The sequence below is a fragment of the Sus scrofa genome, chromosome 15 (genome assembly GCF_000003025.6).
Source record: "Sus scrofa isolate TJ Tabasco breed Duroc chromosome 15, Sscrofa11.1, whole genome shotgun sequence".
Classification (NCBI taxonomy): Eukaryota; Metazoa; Chordata; class Mammalia; order Artiodactyla; family Suidae; genus Sus; species Sus scrofa.
This window is the reverse complement of record NC_010457.5, coordinates 8,670,964-8,694,226: the sequence shown is the minus strand read 5'-3', so window position 1 is coordinate 8,694,226 and position 23,263 is coordinate 8,670,964. Positions and strand designations below refer to the sequence as shown.

Here is a 23,263-nt window from a genome sequence, read left to right as displayed (position 1 = left end):
AAGGAAGGGTCAGTATTTTATCTTTGGATAAGCCAGCATAGTGACTAACACGCAGACAGTAGATTTACAGTAAATGTTCATTGAATGATTCTGTGAAATCCTAGATTCAATCCACATATGAGTCCATTAAACTGTTTATCACTTTGCCAAACTGCAAAGACCATTTAATCATTAAACCAAATACAAATCATAATTGTTTAAAAATTGGGAATTTTAAAATGCCAAACCTAACTTTGAAAGCACAAAAGCTAGTTGCATTTTGGTATTTTCCTTCTTCATGAATTTAGCAAATATTCATTGAGCAACAGCTATGTGCCAGGCACTATTCCATATATTGAAAAAAATAGTGTAGGAGGAGGCAAACAAGGTCCCAGCTCAGGGAGTTAAAATCTAGTGGGGAAAAATGATCAGCACATTTTATATAGATATAGATAGGTATCTATCTTTCTGTGTATATATATTTCAGTTAAGAGGCAGGCTGAGTGAAATTATAATAGTGAGGTAGAGAGTAATCAGGAGTGCTGGAATGCCACTCTTTTATGTAAGGCAGAGAGAAGACCTCTGCCAAGGTGACATTTAGCTGGGACCTGATGGTTAGGAGGGAGTCAGCCATGTGAAGACTGGGAGGTATTCCAGGTAAACAGGTGGTGTAAAGGCCCAATGGGAGGTTTAGCTTTAACAGAGAAGGACAGAAACAAGAGCAATATTTCTGTACTAGCCTATTAATAAAATCATCTTTTTCCCAAAATAATTCATGTTTTAACATGAATATGATCATAGAGTATGTTCAGTTTTTAAGTGGTTAGAGATAGACTCTGGAGGGGCACTACTTGCATTTAAATCCTGGCTTCTCCTTTTCTACCTGTGTTACCTTAGAAAGCTAACCTAACTATTCTGGCATATTTTCTCACCTGTAACATGGTAATCATAATAGCACATACTTCATACAGGGGTTATAAGAATTAAATAAGTTGAAAGCCATAAAACATGTAGAGAAGCATTGGGCCCATAAAGAGTGCTTCTTATGTAAAGTCATCCCATCTTTTTTTTTCTGACTGCATTATGTGGAAAACGTAAGTCAAGTTATGCTTGGCCCCTACAATGTTTCAAAAAAATTACTGAATTGCCAAAAATAACATCTTACGGTTTACTATTTAAAAAAAACCTATTTCTGGTTTCTTCTGAAAAATAATTCATGTCAGTTAAACTAATAGAACATAGTGTCTATGAGGCAACAGTTGTGGACAGATTTCCTATAACATTTTTTACGATTCTTCCATAATTTTATGCTTTAACCTAAAGTTCATACTATTAAAATTTGTCTAAAAATATTATAAGCCTTATATACTAAAATTTTAAAGGATTCTGTTCAAAATGGTTTGAGAAAATTGTATTTATCTATAGGGAAACCTAGAGTAGCTCAGACTATACAGAAATAGTTGGAATCTCTGAAATGTGGCATAGCACTCTTAAATATAGTAAAGAAATTTCTTAAACACTTTGTTGTTTAATGTTTGGAATTATGCAAATTTTAAGTTATATAAGTGTGATTCACTTGAACTAGGTGAAAATCTGAGGAAACAAATACAGTGGATCTTCTCATTAACTTACTATTATGAATTACTGAAGTAAAGACAGCTTTTAACTAACACATTGTATTATGTAAAAGGAAGCAAATGGTACAATCTATTTGATCTAAATTAAATTTACTAAATACAAATACATGTTATATGTAGTCTTAAAAGTCTGAAAAGTGAATTTCTAAGTGGCATACAGTTATCACTTAAGTATTTATTAAATTTGGGTTTTTTCTTTAGCCTTGTTGAAATATAGTTGACAAATAATATTCTGTTTAAGGTGTGTAATGTGGTGATTTGGTATATACGCAAAATATATATTGTGAAATGGTTACCACGCTAAGGTTAGTTGACATTCATTATCTCACGTAGTTACCTTTCTTTGGTGTATTTTATGTGCTTCTAACATTTAAGATCTACTTTCTTAGCAGTTTTCAAATACAAAGTAAGGTGTGAACTATGGTCAACATTCGATCCCCTGGATATAACTGAAAGTTTGTATCCTTTGACAAACATCTTCCCATTATCCCAGTTCCTGATAATCATCCTGTTTCAACTGATTTTTTTTAGATTCTGCAAATAAATGAGATCATGCAGTATGTCTTCCCTTGTTTGCCTTACATGTATGTATATGTGTGTGTACATACTGCATGTATATATATTTAAAAAACATTTTCTTTATCCATTCATCATTTGATGGATTGTTGGACACTTATGTAATTTCCATGCCTTGGCTGTTGTAAATAATGCTGCCATTTACATGAGGGTGGGAATATCAATTTGAAACTAGAAAAAAATGTCTTCATATCATAAATATATATGTGCTAGTTCAGTAAGCTTTTTTTTTTCTACGTGCATCACCAGTGTTATATGATTTTTATTCTTACTGCATTTTTGTTTACAGAAAACTGGGCACAAACCAGAAAATATAGATTTGTGTGGAGCACAAATTGAATGGGCCAAGGAAAAATCAAGCAGAAAGAATGTCTTTCAGGTAAGAATGTTACACAGATTCAAATTATTCCTATTCCTTCCAAATCTTAGCTCTCTTGGGTAATTAAAATAAGACTACCTTGTTATGATGTTTTCATGTGCATGAACTAAATTGTGCGAAGGTCATTGTGAAAAACTGGCTTCTCTTTCTTGTTGAATTTTGGTCGTTTTGTTGTTTTTTCCCTGACCAGTTTGTAACTAAACACAAAATATATGTTGTGTGTTGATTAATTACATACTCAAAGTCATCAAATTTTGCAGTGTATTTGATAGCTGTTTGGGCCTCAAATCTAGAATGCTTGTAGATTTAATGTAAAACATTCAAATACAAAGTAAGCTTCACTAATTATGATCAACTCTTTGCATTCATTTCCATGCCCGCTTTCCAGTCATAAATTATATTTACCAGTATAACGTAGGGAGATGAGACGAGCTGAACAGCTATAAAAGTTATATTTTTTGCATTGTATAATTTAAATATGTATTTTTTTTAATTTTATTTTTTAATTATTCAAATGAATTTATCACATCTGTAGTTGTATAATAATCATAACAATCCAGTTTCACAGGATTTCCATTCCATAACCCAAGTATATCTCCCCACCCTCCAAACTGTCTCCTCCGGAAACCATAAGTTTTTCAATGTCTGTGAGTCAGCATCTGTTCTGCAAAGGGGTTCAGTCTGTCCTTTTTTCAGATTCCACATGTCAGTGAAAGCATTTGATGTTGGTTTCTTATTGTATGGCTGACTTCACTTAGCATGATATTTTCTAGGTCTATCCATGTTGCTAAAAATGCTGGTATTTCATTCCTTTTAATGGCTGAGTAATATTCCATTGTGTATATGTACCACTTCTTCTTGATCCACTCCTCTGTTGATGGACATTTAGGCTGTTTCCATGTCTTGGCTATTGCAAATAGTGCTGCAATGAACATCGGAGTACATGTGTCTTTGCGAGTCGTGGTTTTCTCTGGATAGATGCCTAGGAGTGGGATTGCTGGATCAAATATAGTTCTATTTTTACTTTTCTGAGGAATCTCCATACTGCTTTCCACAGTGGTTGCACCAATTTACACTCCCACCAACAGTGTACTAGGGTTCCTTTTTCTCCACACCCTCTCCAGCACTTACTGTTTATAGCCTTTTGGATGATGGCCATTCTGGCTGGTGTAAGGTGGTCCCTCAGAGTGGTTTTGATTTGCATCTCTCTAATAATGAGTGATGCTGAACATCTTTTCATGTGTTTTTTTGCCATCTGTATGTCTTCTTTGGAAAACTGTCTGTTTAGATCTTCTGCCCATTTTTTGATGGGGTTGTTTGTTTTTTTGGTATGGAGCTGCAGAAGGTGTTTATAAATTTTGGAGATTAATCCCTTGTCAGTTGATTCACTTGCAAAGATTTTCTCCCATTCTGTGGGTTGTCTTTCTATGTTGTTCAGGGTTTCCTTTGCTGTGCAGAAACTTTGAAGTTTGAGTAGGTCCCATTTGTTTATTTTTATTTTTATCATCAATACTCTAAGAGGTAGATCTGAGAAGATGTTGCTGTTGCTTATGTCAGAGAGTGTTTGGCCTATGTTTTCCTCTAAGAGTTTGATAGTGTCTGGTCTTATACCTAGGTCTTTTATCCATTTGGAGTTGATTTTTGTGTATGGTGTTAGGAAGTGTACTAATTTCATTCTTTTCCATGTGGCTGTCCAGTTTTCCCAACACCACTTATTGAACAAGCTGTCCTTTCTCCATTGTATATTCTTGCCTCCTTTGTCATAGATGAGTTGGCTGTAGGTTGTCATAGATGAGTTGGCTGGGCTTTCTATCCTGTTCCACTGATCTATATGTCTGTCTTTGTGCCAGTACCATATGGTTTTGATGACTGTTGGTTTGTAGTGTAGTCTGAAGTCCTAGAGCCTGATTCCTCCATCTCCATTTTTCTTTTTCAGGATGTCTTTGGCTAGTCTGGGTCTTTTGGGCTTCCAAACAACCTTTAAACTATTTTGTTCGAGTTCTGTGAAAAATGTCCTTGGTGGTTTGATAGGGATTGCATTGAATCTGTATATTGGAGATTAGGTAGTATAGTCATGTTGATAATATTAACTCTTCCAATCCACGAGCATGGTGTATCTTTCCATCTATTTGTGTCATCTTTGATTTCTTTCATCAGTGTCTTATAGTTTTCAGAGTACAAATTTAGATATTTTGGAAAAAAACAGCTGTGATTAATAATTTCAACCATGTTCCTTTGAATAGAAAGAACCAGATGAAATCCTTGAAACAAAGTAAATGGGAAAACTTAATATTTCACATATGATGTTACTAAAATCCCTTTGGCAATTAATAACTTCAGATTATGGAAATTGATCTTTTTCTTTATATGTGATTTAATTCACATTTATATTTCCAAAGTAGCCAATAACTTTATAGGTTATTTTAAAATTTACATCATTTAGTAGGAACTAGATTTTGATAATTATTTTATTAAATATCTTCTAAGGCCATTTTAGGCCTTGAAGAAAAGCCAAATCTCTTCTTATATGTATCACTAAAGTTAATGTATTGGGTCTAAAAGAAGTACAGGTAGGTGACATTTCTTATCTGAACTCTCATTAGGAAGAAAAAAATGGGTTTTTAGTTTGCTTTTGCATTTTCCAGATGCTAAATCATGTCTGGCCAGATATTTGGACTCATGTTAATTAAATAAAACAAAATGAACCCTTTCAATATACTCGGGAATAACTTATTTTTCTGATTGTAGCTGAATTCTATTTAGGTATTTATGTTTATATGGTGGGGATTTGTTTAATTTACTGAAAAAAAGTGAAAGTAAGAAAGATAGGAAGGAAAGAAGAAAAAGAAGAAAAAAGAAAGCCCGAAAGAAAAGAAAGAAAACCACATATACTTAGAAATCAAAGGACTAAAGCCCAAAGTGGTTAGAATATGAACTTACAGAATCAAGAAGTAAAATTAAATTTCATTTTAAAGTGAGGAATTATAGATCAGTGATATATTCTGTCTCCCAATTTTTTTCTTTTTTTGGGGAGATGGGCTTATTATGCCATAAGTAAGAAAATTTAGTGGTTATAATCCTTGCCTCTGTGACAACCTAGAAAATCAGTATGGGTAGTTCTGAATTGGATAGGGTGATCTAGGTAGTTTAGTTTGATTGTCTATTTTGAGTTTAGCATCCTAGTCACCAATGTTTTAAAATGAAAACATTAATATTTGACAGTGATGTATGTAATTCTTGGGCAATAGAAACTGTTATAATTGGACTAAGGTAGACTTTTTCAGTTCCTTCTGTTAACCTTATGAAGAGTTAAGTTAGACCACGAATAAGGATGATAATCAAATATGTATGATGTGTACAGGCCTGCTGATATGGGAGAAAAATTTAAGAATAATTTTATATAATTGTGACTATCATATGCATATATATATGTATTTAAACCATCTATATGATGATATATATCATTCTAACCTTTTCGGAGTATGACTGACTATGTTTGTAATAATTTTTTACTCATTTTTCATATTTATGAATGTAGGGACTTCTAAAGGTATTTATACTATTTTCACTTTTGGTGGCTTTTTGGAAGGGGACATCTTGGCAGCTAGTTTTGTTCGCAGGGTACTTTAGCAATTCATGGGACTTCACTTTTCTTAACATTCAGCTTATCTTTTTTGTCTTGTATCCTTTAGTTTAGAGAAACTAGATGTGATTACCAGGATGTTGTGACTAACAAAACTAAAGAAAGATTCAGATTTCATTTCCTGCTTCATTCTTTTGGGGGTAAATCACGTGGTTTTCTTGTATGCTGAAATCTTTTCATCACCTAAACACATGAGCTTAGGTAAAATTTACTAAAATGTATCCATAGTGACAACCTATGAAAGGCAGCTTTTTGAGAAGAACAGTATAAATAGCTGTTATAGTTCTGTTAACAAAAAAGCATCGGGAAGGATTTGCAGGAGAGTTAAATCTAGATGACATGCATCAATATTTGATTAGATACATTAGCTGGTATAACTCTCAAATGATAAGAATAAACATGATTATATCTCAAAAACATGGTATTAAGGCATTGTTGGGTATTTGAGTGTGTGTGTGTGCAAGGGTTTCATTACCTACAGAATAATGAAGTGTTTCTTCCTGACTGAAAAAGATCATCACAGCTTCAGCTGATGTGCTACATCAGAAATAGCTTTAGAATTCCAAGTTTGAATTAGGCTTGGTGTTCAATCTCAGTCTATGAATTATAGATTACAGATAGCAAATGACTATTGAGATTTCTGGTTCAAGAAAAATCAAAGAAGAGCAAAATTAGAAATAATTTAAAATTTGAAATCTGTCTTTAAATAGTTGATGGATTAGCAATTATATGCCACATAATTACAATGTCTGTAGAGAAGTTGAATGTAAAATGAAGAGGAAAGCAAACAAAAAATTATGTGCCTGTGATATGCTTGAAAGGCTCAGAAGCAAACATTTGTGATGCCAAAAATGGAAGGATTTCATTTGTTTCCTTTCTATATGCCATTTGAACATTTGAGTTGTTCATTTCCTTTCTGTATTAAAAGTCAAGTTTTCTTCATAGTCCAAGTTTTATTAATCTCTTGATGTAGACTGTGTCTTATTTGATTGGTACATCATAACATAATAGTGACAGCATTAATTAATTAGGTTTGGTATTCAACTATTCTTAGTAAATCAGAATATTTCTCACTGACGGAGTTCAAGAACATCTGCCTATTTTATAATGGAACAGTTTTTGGCCTAATTGGTCTTAATAATAAATAATATATATTTTAAAAAATCATTAGTATCCTCTGTATTAAAGTATACATTGACAAGTCATCGTATGTGTTTGAAAAGTATAAATGTATGTACTTGTATGCATATATAATGTATAAGTCTATGTATATACTGAAATCTAGTAACAGCTGGACTTTAGGAAATATTGTGACCATTTCCACACACATTCACACAAACACTGAGACATACTGTGCTTATTAAAAAGGCCATACACATTTTAATTTAAACTAGTAAAATGTTCATTGCTGCTAACTTTTGTTTAGTTCTACATTTAGCGTAATTGCTAAGGACCATCACAAATTTGATGTAGCTTGAGAAAGCATTTAGCAACTGAGTGATTTGTAATGAACTGTGGTACGAGTTTTCTTAGTTAACTTAAGAGCAACACTAGGTCTTCATCAGGGAAAGAGTGAATAAAAAGATTTATGTTCCAATCACATGTTTTAAACATTCCTGCTAAGTGCTAGTTTTCTCTTTGGTGTTTAGCCTGAAATTTAAAGCACTGAGGATTAAAAGGATTACAACATAATCTTAAATAATCCTAAATGTCATTTACAGAGAGATAGTTGTAATAACTAAATAAAACCATGTGAAAGGATGGCAGCATTGTCAGGCAGCATCTGTAACACAAGCAGTGCTTCCATCACCTTCTTCTCTTTCCTCACAGATACATTAAGCATTTACAAAGATTTTCAATAGAAAATTCAACTGAAAAAAAATGGCTGCAAAATAATCTATAATGATAAGTGATTTTTAAACTTTTAATATTTTCTTATTTCAAAGTTAAGGGAAAATTTTCACTCAGGTTAAATTCCTTTCTCCAGACATAAAACTCTTTGAGCTAAACATTTTTGAAAGTCTGGGCAAAAGGAGTTTATGACATGGCTATCAAATAAATAGATGATACATCTCTAAAACATTACTGACCTCCAAGGAGCAGCCCCCTTATTAAATATAGGATGGTCCCAAGCACTGTAATTAATACCATGCCATTTAATTTAGCACTGAAATATGCTTTACTCTTGTCATGTAAATTAGTTTTGCTTCCCCAAAGAATATACAAAGATAGAGACTGTATCCCATTCTGCTTTTTTAAACCAAGAGACGAGACACCATTTAACTGATGCAATGGTTATTGCTAAGGCTAAAGTTGCAATTTTTTAGTAAAAAAAAATAAAATTCACTGTCACTATTTTTTTTTTTTTTTTTTTTTTTAGAAATTATATCCACAATGTAGGCTCTCTATTATGAGATGACTTCTGGAGAGTCAAGTCCAGTCCCTTTCTAAAATAGGGCATAAAAAACAAGAAAAATGCTATCTGTTTTTTTGGTCCTTCTCATTACAACATAAGAGAGTAGATGATTACTCATGTGAAATAATTAAACCTTTTTTTTTTTTTTAGAGTCAGACAGTGGTTGTGCTTCATCTTTTCTGAATTTCCTTTAAGGTAAAATTTCAAAAATTCCACCCATGAACATGCAGCAGGCTCATGTACGGATTAGGTGTGTTAGATAAGATAATCCTACTCTTAGTGAATTACAGCTGATTAGAATTATATCACTTTCTGCTTTAAAAGCAGAAAAAATTAAATGACTCAATTGATAAAAGTTACTTTTTCTCTTCTCTCCACCAATTTATAACCTCAACAAAAACCATGGCCAAATTTCCTGGATTTTAGATTATTTTTTAATGTATAAAAATATCTCAGGGGAGCAAGTTCTGTCCCTAAAAGTAAATCTCGGAATTGATTTATATTACTTATATTTCTTTTCCGACTTTGGATTGAGTCTTCTGGCTATAATGTATATTAAACATATTCATGTAATATTTTCCATGGATATGCTTTACATTTAAACATAATTTGATTGCTCTTCCTGATCTGAATATGTCTTAGCTTAAAATCTTTAAGTACTACTTAAGTTTATTAATGCGAAGATAATTTAATAACATCTTGGAAAATGCCATTTTAAGCCAAAAGGAAAACTACTGGTATTTTGCTTTTATCCATTTCCTTCTGTTAAAAGTGATGGTTTAAAATAAATCTGAGCTTTTACCAATTTTCTCTTTCATTTTTCAATGCTTGTAGTTAGACTAAATGCAAAAGGATGATTCTTCACATTCATATATGCATTAGATTTCGAGTAAAGCTGGTTTCACTTTAGAGAATTACTCACAGTATCTTAAAAGGCATGGCATTAAAAATAAACCAGAGTAAGAGCAGCATTAATGTCTACTACAGTTTTTTTTTTTTCTTTTTTTCTTGTCCCCAATCACTTTATCTACCTATTAGATATTCATCCATCTTTCAGAAGGTGCAGTGGAGAGAGCATAAGAGTCTGGGGACATGTGTTCCAGTTTTGATGATGTCAGTTGTAACTTTATGTAGAACCCAGTGTAGGATCTCTCCTCCAGCCTATAGTTGTTCACATCAGGGAAATAAGAGATAAGCCTTCAACTCACCTTCCTCCCACCTGGATTAAAATGAAATAACCCTATATTTGAAAGCAACTCCAAAAGACTAGTTTTCAGTATATATGGTACTGGGTTATATTCATCTTCTTACCACAGCATCTCACATTGCTTTGAGAAGGATTCCAGATGTGGATTTTGGAAAAATCTGGGTAGGAGAGGTGGGCAATTATGAAATTCAAGTCAGGATCTCTGCTCCACAGCTATTCTCTGTACTGTCTTATGCGTTTAACCAAGAGACTAAGATTAAATACACCATGTGAAAATCTTTCATTCATGTGTCCTAAGAATATGTGTCCTCAAACCTTGCTGATACTATTTTAATATCCTATTCTTTGAATAAATAGTATAATTAATGTAGTATCTAATCAATATATGTTATTTAATTCACACCATATCCCTATTAACACTTGAAGAAAAGCATTTTTCCCTGAAAGGCTCTACCAAGTTATTGAACATCTTGCAAAATGGAATTTAATGACAAGGGCAGCAACTGTGCCCCAAAATGAGAGACAATAGTAACTCTTTTTATTCCCCTACCGAGATGTCAAGACAACATTTTTTTTTTGATTGAAGGGAAAGAGATGTAATTATTTCTATGAATTTGACTTCATTTTTGCCAGTGGGATTACACAGAAGAACTTTGATGAATGGAATGATATAATTTTTATAATTGGGGCTTTGATTTATGAATATTAATGTTAGGGTATATAAGATTTACTGCAAAGGAGAGAGCCTGTGGGCAGGAAATAAAACAGATTGCAAAAGAATCTAAGGTGAGACCTAAAAAGCATGTTAACCTTAGTGATGAAAAGAGAAACAGAAACAAGTCCATGAATGGCAAGTACACCTCTCATATGAACATCGTTATTTGTTTAGACCATGTTACTTGGGAACCACTCTCTTTTTTCCCGTTCAACTTTTGAGAAATAGTAAAGATCTCAAGTATAGAGTTAAGATATAGTAACATTAAGTGTATTATTAAAGAAAACAATAGCAAGCATATGGTGCCTGGTGATTCCCTGAAGCCTGCTAGTCTGTGAAAATATGGACTCATTTGCACAGCTTCTTTATGACACTATCAAAGGACACAGTACTGTCTCACTGTGTTCATTTCTTTGCAAACTATCATCAAAGCAGAATGCAACTGGATGACAATAAAGGTTGAGAATGGTATATTTCAGTCCCAAATTAGCCAAGAGAACCAAGATTTTAAGGTTTCAAAGTAAAATAAGATTAGTCAAAATTAAAAACGTAAAGAAAAAAAAGGAAAATGCCAAATTGTCTTTCTTATATTTCTAACATCTTAGCAAAAGAATGGATGCATGTTACCTAATGGGCTTATGTCACTGGTTAGCTCACTTCACATTGCCTCCTGGAATAGCTGGCTCCATCTGCTCAAAGATAAGGGTGGTGCATTTGGTATAAATTCTGGATTTTAGTTTGACACCAGGATAAATGCAACATGCTCGTCTTCATTTACTAGCATCCTGATGTCAAACACCTCCTCTTATGGAACACACTCTATTTCTTGATGTTTTGTGAGAACTCATGTGTTGGTCACTGAGCCATGCATGGAACAGTGCAGTTCCCAGGTCCACAGAACCAAAGTGAGGCTAGCTGAGATACATGGAATCAAATGTGAGACTTCAGAATGCCCACCTGAGCAAAAGCCACCATTGCCAGTGAGGGATTTCATGGCCTCAAAGTGGAGTTATTGAGTGTTATGGTTTTGCTATGTGTAATTTTCATCCTGCAAAGTACAAAAGGTATTACATTGATCCTCGCAAGACAACATTCAAACCAGTTGAACCCTTTTTCATATCTGTTTCAAAATTCTTATTTTATATTTTTAGAGGAGAGCAGCCATGTTTATTTCATGACGAATATTTTTTTTTTTTAAATAGCAAACAGTCTTCTTCCAAAAAAGAAAAGGAACAATTTAATCCCTAAAGCTGGTACATAATAGATGGGGCCAGTAAATGGCATTACATTTTACAGCTTATCCATAAGGATGACACAGGGTGAAATAAAATTGAGTGCTTTTGGATACTGTAGAATCACTGGTAGATAAATAGTTGATGCCATTCAGTTTTTAGAAACACAAGGTAATGAGGCTAGATCTGAAGGCAACAGAGAAAAATATATATTCACAGTGTTTATATGCCACAAGCCACTGAGCAGGAGAAAAATCTGGGCAATGGTAAGCAAAACTCTCAAACCTCAGAGCAGTGTTTAAAGCAGTATAAGAAAATAATGAAGCAAGCATCCATAAACAAAGGTTTGATATGTACACAAGAAAAAACAAAAACTAAGTTTAAGATAAAAGGATAGTGCCAGCACTCATATGGAACTGAAGAGGCCACTTGTAGAATCTGTGCAGTCTCTCAATATATGAATTAAATGCATCACTAAAAATGTAGTGGAAAATAAATATTCAAAGCAAGGCTATAACACTGTAGGACAGTTAAGTATTCTCAGTTTTTGAAGAGGAGAAGCTGTTCTTTTATCTTAACAAAACAGGATGTTGAGAGATGATCTAAATGAAAAGATGAAATGAAATGCTTGATGCTGGGGAGGGATCAGGAAGGAAGCTGTTTAAACCGTTTTCAGATAACAGAATAGTATGAGGTGATCTGACCAAGGAAAGGGCATTCGCTTTGAGGGTTGAGATGAATTTCTTTTTAGTAAAGAAATATTAGATCTTTGACCTTAGTCCCACCATTTTGCTAAACAATTCTTTTCCAGCACTAGGAGAAATTCTGACTTCCTTAGTGAACATGTGCAAAAAAACAAAAAAAACTTACAGTGGAAAAATTAACAGATGCTGTAAAAAGTTCAAAAAAGGAAAGAAACAATGAGATTAAGGATTCCCTTCCCAAATAACATAGACCTTGATAGTTTGGGGAGACATTTTTAAACTTGAATTTAAGCAGTGCTTCATTTTTCAAAATTCTCAAACCCATGATCAAGTAAATGACAAGCTTCTGATATGAGATCTGTGATAGATTTGAAATAAAGTCGTGAAAAGGGAGGTTATGAACACACTCTTTTGATTTGTGGGATGTGCTGATGAGGGTGGCAGGAAATTATGTGAAACCCTTTTGACAGCAACACTGGAACATTTACAACCGCAGATGTTATTTGTCCATAAGAAAGGAAAATATTTGTTTCAAGCCACAGGCATTTTCTACCGTGAATTCAAAATGAAATTCAACAGCAATCTAATGTTTAATGTCTAAGAACAAATAAATATTTTGGGGGGCCCTAATTCTAGAAAGCAAATAGATACCATAAAATATAACTAGTGACATGAAAAAAAAAAAAGGTTGGCTTTGTTGCAAACAAATCTATCCTTTTACTAAAGTAAGGGTTGTTCTATTATTAACATAGGAAGTCTTAGATGGACTGCACATAATGCTGCATTATTCATAAAAGCATTGCTGCCATCTGGTGGCTAGCTGGAGTTTCAACACTGACTTCACTGATTTGATTTGGCTGGCTGCTCTGGCGAAGTATTCAAAGGAGTGCTCTCTTTATGTAGTAAAATATAAACCTGAAATCTCCTGGCCCTAGATGCCTTTCATCTGATGGAAGTCATTTATCTCTGTCCTATGGTAGAAGAGAGGATTCAGGGGAAGAAATGCCCACTTTGTATTTTTTTTTTTTTTGTCCTGAAGATTAAAGTATGTTTTCCATGACTTATCTAGGGAAGTTACTTACTCTTGGCTGTTATTGACTGATGAATTTTATTGACACTTATTTCTGTTAGAAAATAAATATGTAGTCAAATATTAGGAAGATTTACTAAATCTAAAGATATACTGTATTGCTTAAATAAGAATATACATGACATGCTGTAATCCTCATTTGGATCTAAGCATGAATTATTTTAAGTTACCACTCACTGAGTTTGATTTTGGAAATAACACAAGTTACAATGTTAAAAGAGAGAAATATGTATAGGGCTTCATAAAATTCAAGATTTCTTCCCATTCAGTTGTTATATTGAAGAAATCTGATTAATTGTTAATGACTTAGAGACTTATGAGGTCATCCTTCCTCATGGATTTACAAATTAAATGACAAATATTCAGCTCACACTGCACTTTTTATCAAAAATATAATAGTTAAAATGTAATTTAAGTAAATTTGATGGTTCTCAAGCATCAGTGCCTTAATACCTTATTAATCCAAAGCAATGAGGTTATCTTTGCAACTTTAGTGTATGTTTTAAGTTTCTAATAATTATAGAATGTTTCATTATATGTAATGAAAATGCTGATCCTTAAAGTGGATATTTATATAGATTATAAGTCTTCAAAACTTATAGGTGATAATAAGTTAAAATTACCTCAGTAGGAAAGTTGAAGTTTAATCATGAATTCTCAGGTATGATATTTAATATTTAATACCAAGTTTCTACCAAATATTTTTACCTACATCTTTAAGTCACTTTATGATTTAGCAAAAGTCATATAACATAAAGCTATTGCACTAACGAGAGAATCATAATTATCAAATGAATATTATTCTTTGCAAGAAAACTTATAAGTGCCTGTTTTTAAAGTAAGACTGTGGGTTTTATTTTTAAATTCTTGATTAAGATTTTCACTCTGTGAATGCATACTTGATACTACCATTGATATCACCTACTTTTGCCACTTAAAACATTTTCTTCCACAAAATATTTAATTTGACTCATGGAAGAACATTTCTTATCTTCCCTGGGAAGATTGCTCCATTCCCTGCCCCTCCTCTGTGTAGATTTAGGAAGAGGATGTGAAAAACAACAACAATAAAACCTTATAAAGAAAGTAAAATCAATAATGATTTTATTCACTCTTTGCAATACTCAATAATGGTTATGGCCCCAGTCTCTTTCATCTGTAAGTATAAAATTTCAAGTAAATTATTTTCCTAATTGACTTGGATACAACCCTATGGTGATTCCTAATGACTCCATAATAGAGACAGTAACTATGGTCAGGGTGCTCCAGGTTATAGTCATAAGTTGCTAATGTTTGTTTCAATAACATTTGCTTTTTGGCAGCTTTTACAGCTCCTTACCACTAAATTCCCATTTAGGCAAGAGAATCATTCACATACTGTAATGAATGATGTCACCTAAATCCTTTAGTATGTAATTGCTGGATGTTACATTTTATAGCAGGGCATTTGATGGTGGATTTGTTTATGCTAAATTTTATGACAGTGACAGCTGTACCTCAGTGGAGGAATGATCCATTCCTTTCATAGGAAGCTGGGTTTGAATTCTCTTTAAGCACATAGTTATGCCATGTATGCCTTCTGGCTTAGGCAGAGTTCCCCCTCAAAGTGAAGTTAGAGACTATGTATTGTGATGCAGCTAGTTTGTTTGGGAGGTGATCCCAGAAAGCAGGAATTCAGACCTAGCAAGTGTGAAACAGACAAGGAAGAAAAGGTCCTGAAAGAATCATTATTGAGTTGGTCAGATTGGCTAGGATGGTTGTCAGAATTTTCTACCCAAAAATGGAAAGGATGGAGTATTTGTCCATTAGGTTCTCGTCCTTTTGATTTAGGGTTACCCCTGGGATGGCGTATTATCTTTAAATCTTCTTGATTGTCAAGCTGCATGTATTTATGTGCCAAGAAGACTGTTTCAGGTGTCCTATTCCATAGACTAGAGATATCCATGGCAGAAAGTGAAAGATACCTGGTGCATCCTGAGGCAAGATGCAGTCAGGACAAAGGAATTTAAAGCCCACACTGAAATGTTTACACCAGGAGTCACAGGTAAAGCCAAGAGGGTGTGAGGCAGGACACAAGTATCTGATGCAGTTCACTCTTTGCAATACTCAAATTTGACTTTAACTCAAATTAACATTAACCCTAATCCATTGCTAAATATTATAAGACAGTGGCTGGCTTCAGTTTCTACAAAATAGCTAATAAAAAAGTTGTGGCGAATAAGTTACACTTCTCCACTGCTGCTATATCTGAGGTCATATTTGATGTTCATCATCCACCTCTTCCACCACTCATTTTAGAGTTTCCTCACCTTCAGTCAGGACTGTAAGTAGTCCACTGTGTTTGCCTTATGAGGTGAATCAGATTTTCATACCCGATGGATTTGAGCCCTTTATTTTTTTACATTGCCAGGCTCTGTTTGCTGCAGTTGACAGTTCACTGCGCTCACCAGGCAGAGAAGCACTAAGACACATCTTGGGGAATTCCCCAAGTTCCTGAATCATGTCTCTGACTCTCATTGTACAGAAACACCTTTATCTTCTCATTGTATTTAGGGCCAGTTATCCTTGTAAGTATGACAGCTATATTATTTGTCTGTTGACCCACTGCTTGAGTATCCATAGTTACCTAGCAGTGGTCATAGCTTTAAGTTCAGTGATTCCATTACTAATTCTCACCAGAAGCAAACTTCTCCACATCCCAAGAATAAGAACGTCTTACCTAGCAGAGGCAAAGTTGCAAAAGTCAAAGCATCAGTGCTGCAAACAGGTTACTACAGGAGCCACTCTTGTCCCTAACTTTGGCTCTTGGACATATATATTCTAGCTACTGGGGACACTGTAATATGTATCAGATATTGATTCAGCATATATATTGCATCTTGGAATACAGCACCGTAACCAAGCAGGGCCTTATCACAAAGCTACCTTCACTAAGTCTTTAAAAAGTCCTTCCAATATTCTGTTACATTTATTGCTTCCAAATAATGTGTTATTTAGTAAGAAGAGTGGATGCCAGGATGTACTTTTGATGGAAGCTCTCTGATATAGTCAATTTGCTGTCATTTGCCTGAGCAGCCTCTTCAAAGGGCTTAGTTGTGCTTTTGCTTCTGGAAGGCTGAGCAACCAGCAGTAGTAGGCATTATATCAACCTTGGTGAGAGGGAGCTCTGGTTTGGGGTCTGTGCATAGTCTCCAACTTTGCCACCAGGGCCTTTCCATTGATAAGTGTATTTTATAAGTTCCAAAGTGGCTAAAGACAGAAGTTAGAGAACTTCCACTGATCAAGTCATCTGGTGCATTTCCTTTCTGGTAGACATTACGACATTCAAACGAGACACAATGGTCTGCATATCCTGTTCCTGGTCCCATGAGTCCACTGACTTCGTTATCTCCAGGCCTTCTGACTGTTACCTCACAGGCCTCTGATCAACAAGTAGAGCCATTCTCTACTCTCTGGAAATCTGTTTACATGCTTACACTATGCTACCCTACTCTCCGCAGCGTGAACTGTATCTTGTTTGTTCATGCTATAGAGATATATTTCTTGTATCTCTCCCCATAGGAAGTTTTTCCTCACCACTCTCATGCGGGATCACCCCAGGATTGGCCTATAGTGCTGCTATAGTCCATATTTTTGGCATTTACCTGCATATTGAGCTGATCCATCTGCAAATCAGACTTGAGTTTTTTCAGCCTTTATCAGCTGGCTTTTAAGAACCTCTATGGGGCCATAGGTGCACACTCAGGGAAAAATACCGGCCCACCAGTGATAGATATAATGGCGCTTTGAGCCATATATTCATGTAACTTACTTAGGCCCTCTGAACCTAGGTGGGCCAAACTCTGAATTTCCATCCAAGGATTGTTACCCAATTATATTATTCAATGGATTTGACAACACATAGCTCATCATGGAAAACTGAAGTCACGTGGTCACTTGATGTCCTGTAATCAGGTGCTCAGCTTTTATTCTGACCCAGTAATAGGCCAGGAATTACTTTTTAATTGGTGAGGATTTCTTTACTGGAGGAGGTAAAATCTTCCTCTACAATCCTATGGATCCTTGTTGCGAGGATCATATTTTAACCTGACACAAACTCCATGGAAGCATTATACTCTAATTCTTCATTGAATTTTTTGAATCATATGACTCAAGAGTCAGAGAGCTTATACCATATCCTGAACTTGCTGCAGACATTGCTAAATTATGGGTTGCCAAGGCTTATATGTGAATGCTATCCAGAAATACTCCCACTGCCCTGTGTACTGCCTCACCTACAATGGAGATCCAGGACTTGTAGTCATATCATTGTTCAAGAATATCTAAGGGCAACCCAGATCCCTGACTGTAAACAAGTAAATGATTATTTTTTTAAGCCATTACATTTTGGGCTGGTTTGTTACAGGGCACTAGCTAATCGATACAAGTAATATGCCTACAAATAAAAACCAATGGCTTTTTTTTTATGAGAAAAAAATAGCATATTTGAAAATAAAATCTAACAGTATAAAAGCTCTTTGAAAAGGGTGCAGAACCCCAAGTTCATGGTTAAGAATTAATTACCAAGCACTAGTTCCTTACAGGTTTATAGAGAAAATGTAGGTAGGAGCATTTCTGCTGGTCATGTGTCTTTTCTATTACTTAGTTTGTTTATAAAAATGGCTGCCTAACAAAGTTAACTTCCAGGAAAGATGCCAGGTTACACAGAACCATACCAGAGTCTTAGAATCACTTTGGGCTTCCGCCCAAAGTTTTTGCAACATTAGGTGGAGGCAACATAATTTGGCTTGAAAAGTTACAAGGGAAAAAAATCACAGCAAATGCTTATGGAACAGTATGTTCAGAGTCTTCAAGATAGTATCTTTCTTGGCCTCTTTAAAACCAGAGAATATCATATATCTATGCTATTTTTTAAAATAGTCTGGACTAACAGGACATAGGGTTGCCACAGGTCATTGTCAAGCCAGCAGTTATAGAGGTTCTAGCCCAAAATTTGAGCTGTTAAGACTGAAGAGCAGATAGAGCTACAGTTGGAAAATCTAAATATAGCTGAAAAGTTTTGGCACCTCAAGAGTATCTGGGAGAAAGAAAATAAATTTGATTTCTGTGCTGCTGATGGAAAAGCTTGCATATGACCTAAGAAAATGATATTTGTCATATTTTCATTTGAAATGGTATTTTTTTATTCGTTCTTAAAAGGTGAAAATGACCTTCGATGTTAAAAAGCATTAGGAATGGAGTCCATGTTGCTTTGCATTTTGTAATGAAATATTCTAGCAATTCCTTTAGTTTTGAAAAATAAACTCATAGAAAGTACTGTTATTTTTTTTCTGAGAATTTTCACAAGTTATTTCAAGTCAGAAGGTATTTATTTGTGTAATGTAAACATGTGATTCCTGGACCTGCTTTCATCAATATGATTTTTAGTTTCTATTTTTTTCTCCCCAAGATATGTAAATATGAAGGTTTAATTCATTGATTTCATTCTGCTTTTTTCTTACGTAAATAAACTAAAAGATAAGTATGATGTATTCATGTTAAAGCTGCCTAATACTAAGACTACTCTCTTGAATTTAAAATTTATTCAAATTCCTTAATTAAATTTTAAATTTTCAATAGTTTATTATTTCTAAATCAGTGTTAACTTTAGGAACAAAAACTGATGAACAACAGGGAATAAAGTTATTCAGCTACATCAAAGTCTAGGTTTTAGATGTTTTTGGTAGTTATTTTAGAAATTGTGTTCAATTACTACTTTTTCATAGTACTGAGTAGAACTCTGGAATCTTGGAAAAAGTCAATTTTCAAAAATGTCTAATTTATGTTTAGGAAATTGAATAACACTCAGCTATTTCCTATTTATTCCTGTTATATCCCTTGTTTCACAGTTTATTTTAAATAATTTCCCACCCCATATAAAATGCCATTTTGATAACACATGCTACTTTATTTTCTAAAGTCAAACAAAATTATTTTTTCCAATGTAACACAAATCAGATCATCATGAAAATTTCAGTAACTGGAAAAAATAGCTGAGCTATTTTCCAAATGCAAGCTCTAAGAAAGTTCACCAATACTTGTGGATTATGTGGCATACATACTCGCTATTAATAAGTAGGTAGCAATTCTATCAATTTTGCGGGAAGTCCAAACAGGGAACACTGAAGATGGTCAGTAGTTGCCATTGTAAATAATTAGATTGCTTTTACCAAAGACATGAGTTGGAAATGATATACGTCTATGATTACTAATTCATGTTTATTATTTATTTTGTTCCCTTAGAATATGAATATGTTAAATTTATTTATTAAAAGTAAAATGTTTCTGAATTTTCTACTTTGATGAGTCCAATCTACTCAAGGTCAGAGATGTCAGAGGAATCACTTCCTAAATTAATTTCAGGTAGGATTCCATTGTATCAACAAAATCCTTATACTTACTTTTCCCCCATAAACTTTGCTTAGCATTCACTTGTGTTTCTAAATAAATAAAATATAATAATAATTTAATAAAGAACATATTAACAGAATAATATAAAGGACCAAATATCATCAGGATTTTGATTTACATACTTCAGTTTATGACCTCTCTATTGCTCAGCTCTATACTGTCTTCATTCTGGGTCCAACATTGAAGTAATAGTCTCTATCTGAAACAGATATGACAAGCCACATGCTGGCCTTTAAGCTCCTTCCAAGAAGTTGCATATATGTCAGGTCTGTCTTCATTTCAGGGACTAAGGCAGTTACAGAGTCAGGAGAGCACATGTGTATAATCTTCCCGTGCTCAGGGCCACTGAAGGGAGAGGCACTGGTGTAAATGGTAACTAGTAATAGAGCCTGCCATAATCTCAGCACAGTTAAATATCCAAATCACTTGACATAGCCTGCTCAATCTAAAGAAAGGGCTGTTGTTTAAATGGAGTAAAATTTCATGAAGCTATATATACAAAGATAAAAACATTGAACATAAATGATATGTTTTTGTAATTGATGGTGACAGAGTGACTCATTTAAAACAACCATTTGTCTCCTTTGATAAAGACCGTTGAATATGAAACTAGATTTCAAGTTTTTCACCAACATATGTCAACCTGCATACCAATTCATACCTATTTTTGATTGAGTTCAAAAGTATTGATAACATAGAAACTTGGTATCAATAACTATTTAAGTCCAAGCCAGATACATGAATTATATGAGCTAAAGGTCAAAGAATTTAGAGTGAAATAAGCTCTAAATTCTTTGACCTTTTTATGAGGATGGGAAAAATGAGGTAAGAGTTGGAAAGTGCATTCAGTAATTGAACCGTGTTAATAGGTTTGTTTCTTTTTTTCAATGATTAATGAATGTATATCTTATATCATCAAATAAGTTTGCCTTCTAGTCATAGATATTTACATACCATCTTCAAAGATACTGAGTGCATACATATTGTGCCTGATTTTGTTGGTCTCTTGGGAAATGCATTACTGAAAAAATATACTGTAGAGCACTTTTGTTGTTGAAATAACAATTATTTTCTGGAATACAAATATTTGGCATAAGAAATTATGATTATTTTCTATTGAGTTTTATGAATTATATCCTTTTGAGGTGTATCCTAGAGAGGTAATATTAGATGGGATGGAAGCCAAAATGAGGGTCCTTAATGTAAATTGTTCAATAGCAAACACATTTTACTTGGGAAAAAGCCATCTATATTTTCAGAATGAGGCATAAGCCTCATTTTTAGTACATTTTTATATTTGTTACAACAAATAAAAACTACTTTAATTTTAGCAAAAAGTACCAACTAATGTCAGTGAAAAATGATTGCAATTCAACTTTATGTAGCTATCATAGCAAAGTAATTTTACAGAGTGTAGGTTTTTTTTTGTGTTTTTTGTTTGTTTGTTTGCTTGGAAGGCATTGGTTATAAGTCCTATGTTTCAAATAAAGAGCGTATTGGTATAAAACAAACAAAAAGCCCTCAAACAAAGGTCCCAGTAAACCAAGTTGCAATTAGCTGCCACTCCTGGGAAATATTCTAGTATATGTTTCTGGCACTTGAAAAATATACACCTTCTGAGGAAAGGCAGGAAAATTCTGCCAAACAATTAAATTGATTGGAATTCCCAAGAATGTGAAAAAACGAGTCCTCTGTTAGAAAAGAATGGCAGATAGGTATGTATACTGCTATAAATTGGAAAAGAAAAAGTAAAAGATATTTTGCACCTGTGTAAATCAGTTTTTTTCATTAAAACAAATATAATGTAAGTCAGGTAAAAACTTTTAGTACTGATTTATTTTTTAAAAACCTGTCCATTCTAGACTTGAAAATGTGATTAGATGACCTCTAAGATAGGAACAGAATGACAATTAATATTAAAGATATTAATACTTGGTGTTACTATTTTTGGGTAAGTGAGATTGGTGTTAAATCTTTGGATAAGTACACATTTGACAGCTGTGTTGGTAAAGATAAAATACAGGTTTGTTACCATCAAACAATGCGGAAGATACTGAGAAGAGAACATAGTGCCGATTAAGAATAAAATAGAAGTTGACATTTAAAAGATTAAAGTAGGATCAAGTCTGATAATATTGATTGCAAGAAAATTATGCAGAAAAATGTAAAGGGGAGACCCTGCTATATGCTTCCTTTTCTAAGGAAATATACTTCAAAGAATTGTTAAAAAAATTAGATTCTCAAGGAAATAAAATAAACTTTCTTGTTAATAAGGCAATATGCTTGGTATATGTTTGGTAGACTTCTTAAGAAAGAGAAAATACCACAATTTACATGCTTCCTGTGCCAAGTATTTCTTGCCAACATGTGCTTATTATATTCATATGCTTTAATTCATATAGAAAGTATAAGAGGTGATGGAAAGGTTTATGACACTGACTGGGATGATGGTTTCACAGTTTTATACTTATCTCCAAATGCATCATATTGTATTTATTAAATTCTGTAGCTTTTTGTGTCTCAAAAAGAAAAAAAAAAAGAATGAATCTTAGCTACTTTAAAAAGATAAGTACTTGGGGAGTTCTCATTGTGGCACAGTGGAAACAAATCTAACCAGTATCCACTAGGATGTGGGTTCAGTCCCTGGCCTCACTGGGTGGGTCAGGGATCTGATGTTGCCATGAGCTATGGTGTAGGTCTCAAAAGCGGCTCAGATCCTGCGTTGCTGTGGCTGTGGTGTAGGCTGGCAGCTTCAGCTCCAATGTAACTCTTAGCCTGGGAACTTCCATGTGCTACAGATGTGGCCCTGAAGAAAAAAAAAAAAAAAGTTCAAGTATTTAGCAAATTGTATTATCCATACAGTTAATAAACACAGTATTATTTTAAGAAGAAAGTATAAGCTCATTAAATCTTCACAAGTTTTCTATTAATAAATCCCTAAATCCCTAATGAGAGAATTAAAAACTCTGAAATTTAGAGAGGGGTCAGAGATAAAGATTCAGCTTTAGGGAACTTCAGGATTTAGATGGTGTTTAGCACATGAAGTTGAACTTTTGCCATTAAAGCTGTAATTTTCATCACATACACAAGTCATGAGCCTTACCATCAGCTTACTCATCCAGTTCTTAAATTTCACTGTCACCGTGATTTTGTCCCAATTTTTAAGAGTATTATTGCTTTGCATCTAATGGTTGAAACTCTGCAGCTTTGAATTAAATCTGCTGAATGAATAATT

At 33.8% G+C, this 23,263-nt stretch overlaps 1 protein-coding gene across 6 annotated transcripts in view; it reads left to right on the top strand.

Moving 5' to 3' along the window:
* Positions 1 to 23,263, top strand: part of ARHGAP15 (Rho GTPase activating protein 15) — a 619,196-nt gene that overhangs the window by 117,568 nt on the left and 478,365 nt on the right. For all 6 annotated transcript variants that reach the window (XM_021076338.1, XM_021076339.1, XM_021076335.1 and 3 more), the window contains one exon: positions 2,482 to 2,571. In XM_021076338.1, coding sequence (XP_020931997.1) covers positions 2,482 to 2,571 — 90 coding nt within the window. The remainder of the gene's footprint in view (positions 1 to 2,481; positions 2,572 to 23,263) is intronic.